This window comes from Macadamia integrifolia, chromosome 4, assembly GCF_013358625.1.
Source record: "Macadamia integrifolia cultivar HAES 741 chromosome 4, SCU_Mint_v3, whole genome shotgun sequence".
Lineage (NCBI taxonomy): Eukaryota > Viridiplantae > Streptophyta > Magnoliopsida > Proteales > Proteaceae > Macadamia > Macadamia integrifolia.
This window is the reverse complement of record NC_056560.1, coordinates 24568082-24570630: the sequence shown is the minus strand read 5'-3', so window position 1 is coordinate 24570630 and position 2549 is coordinate 24568082. Positions and strand designations below refer to the sequence as shown.

The 2549-nt window shown below is 37.3% G+C and overlaps 1 protein-coding gene across 1 annotated transcript in view; it reads right to left on the bottom strand.

Annotated features, from left to right (window-relative positions):
- The window catches only part of LOC122076662, a 109584-nt gene that overhangs the window by 43722 nt on the left and 63313 nt on the right, over positions 1-2549 (bottom strand). Inside the window, exon 23 of the mRNA XM_042642080.1 lies at positions 1347-1627. Coding sequence (XP_042498014.1) covers positions 1347-1627 — 281 coding nt within the window. The remainder of the gene's footprint in view (positions 1-1346; positions 1628-2549) is intronic.

Below are 2549 nucleotides of genomic sequence, written 5' to 3'. Positions count from 1 at the left end.
CCCCCCCCCCTCTTTTCTCTTTCCTTAGGTAAAGGAATTTTCTATTCACCCAAACAGGAAAAAAAAAAAAGGGAACCCAATCTAGGAAACTACTATCTCCTTACTTAGCTATCTCCTCAAAAATAAAATCTATGATTTTAAAAGATTACAGATCACCCTAATGAATAAAAGGACAAGTGTTTTCTGTCTGCAAGAGGCCCCTGCGTCCACACACAGGGGTGCGCACCCCCAGACAGGGGCACGGTGGTCATTGCACGCCCGTGTCTGTGGTGCAAGGGCCTCTCATAGACAGAAAACTGTTTCCAAATAAAATATCTAATTTATCCTACCCATGGTTTAAAGTATATTCGATACGATACGATACCCCTCCAATACGTATCCTAAATTTAGCCGACCAGTACTTTAATCCTTGATCTTTTACATATCTTAGCATATCTCCGATACGATACGATACCCTCCGATACATATCTTAAAATTTAGCCAACCGATACCGATACTTTAATCCTTGATCCTACCAGACCCAAATCACAAATCGGACCCGGTTCTCAGTCAAAGCTCTCAAACAAGTTCGGCCCAGTCCAAAGAACTGCTCCTGCATCACCTATACTTCTGTGGTACATAGCCTACGATTCTACTCGTGGATTGGTACAATTTTGTTGCTGTTAAGTGAAGTTTAGCCTTATCAGGCATAGAATAGATTAAGAAAGGGAAACAGCAGAGAATAAATTAAGAATGGTTCTGCATTCACATTGACAGCAGAGTTCGTAGTTTAAGTAGTTTATGTCAGGACAAAGGACTTAATTTTGGGCAGCATATGATTTTTAGAGTTTGTCTGTTCAATACGCAGATTAGAGTCCAAAATGGGTTTGTTTTCATTAACTCTATAACTGTTTCATTCAGTACATAATTTATCTCCCGGTACTTTTAAGGCCTTAAAAAGATATTTTCTAGGAAAGGATGGTCAAATAGGAAAGACAAAGGGAGGATCATAATTCATAAAGTACTCCCACTGTAAATAAATAGAGAAAGAAGAACCCCACACAGTACGTAAAGAAACAAAAGATAGGAACAACAATGGATCCAACGTCACCGGGAAACCCCTGCATAGTTTTCGATACATATAGATAAGCCAGTATAAACAACCTTAACAACTAACATTTATCTTTCTTTCTGTTTCCTATACATCATCTGATCCAACAAACTGAAATATTTGGACAATACTTTTTGCAGAAAATATAGCCCATCAGGTAACGCATGTTAGAGCAATGGCCAAAACGAAGCCAAAAAGAAGTGACTATGTCAAGAAACATAATGAACATAAAAGGAATTCTAGACAAAGAACATACTGCAAGTCCAGCTCCCCTAGAGCAAGGGTTAGAACCAAACTATTCTCAACATCATCTGCAAGATTGACATTGAAACAAACATAGTTGAAATTAGCAGCGACAGAATACTGAAAAATAGAAGTTCTTGGTTCCTCCGTAGTGTACTCAGACAAATTGAGCCTTTCATGCATTGGAAATTCCGATTTTGACTGTGGGATATCAAGATATGCAAAGTATCCCACAACTGCCCCATATATTGATGGTGAGAAATTTACACAAAGTGATGGCATAACCAAATGAACCTGAAACAGAAAAAGGGGTGGGGGGATAGGTAATTAAACAGTCGAAGAAACTTGGACCTCTAGAAATGAATTAGAAGACCTAATAAACATAAATTCTTATGAGAACCCATCACAAAAACAGAAATAAGATATCATTACACATGTCATACTTAAAACATCTCTTACAGCCAAAGCATATCGTTCTTACCCAAATCAAATTCACAAAACCCAAGCTTCAGAATCATGATTTTTAAAAGATAGCTTAGAACAGTGGAACCTAAAGGTAAATGCTTTTCCTAATTATATAATTGGGATTTGTTATCTTCTTGAAACTTCAGCTATGAATGAAGATAGCCATTTTTTGTTTTTAAAGACCTAATCAAATGATTATGATGAGATATTTGGAAACTAAATGACTTTTTTTCTTTTCATTAAAATATCATTGAAGATGAATATAATAACGAATGATGTAGTAATAAGAAATGTACAAACTCATACCAATAAAAAAATTCTCAAAGATATTAGTATCAACATTACAAATACTCATAATCCTTTTTTGCCCGGGGATTACCAAAGAGAAGAAGATTACAACAGCCCCAAAGAAGGGCTAAGGGGAAAAAGAAAAAGCAAAACAAAAATCCCAGACCCTCAAGAGTTTGGGGGGGGGGGAGGGGGCATGAAGAATACAGGCCCCAGGAGATATCAATATGCTGGTTCATCGGGAATCAATACAAGTAGAGGAAACAGACAAAAGCTTAGCTTTTTTTTTGGATGAATAAATAAATTCATTACCAAGAGGAAGAATATACAAGGGGGGAAAGAAGAGAGGGGGGAAGAGTAGACAAAGCTAACCAAACCAAATACAACAATGCAAGATCCAGAATCGGATCAGCAAGCAAGAAAATTCCAGCTAAACCAAGAAGAACATAGGGGGGGGGGGGGG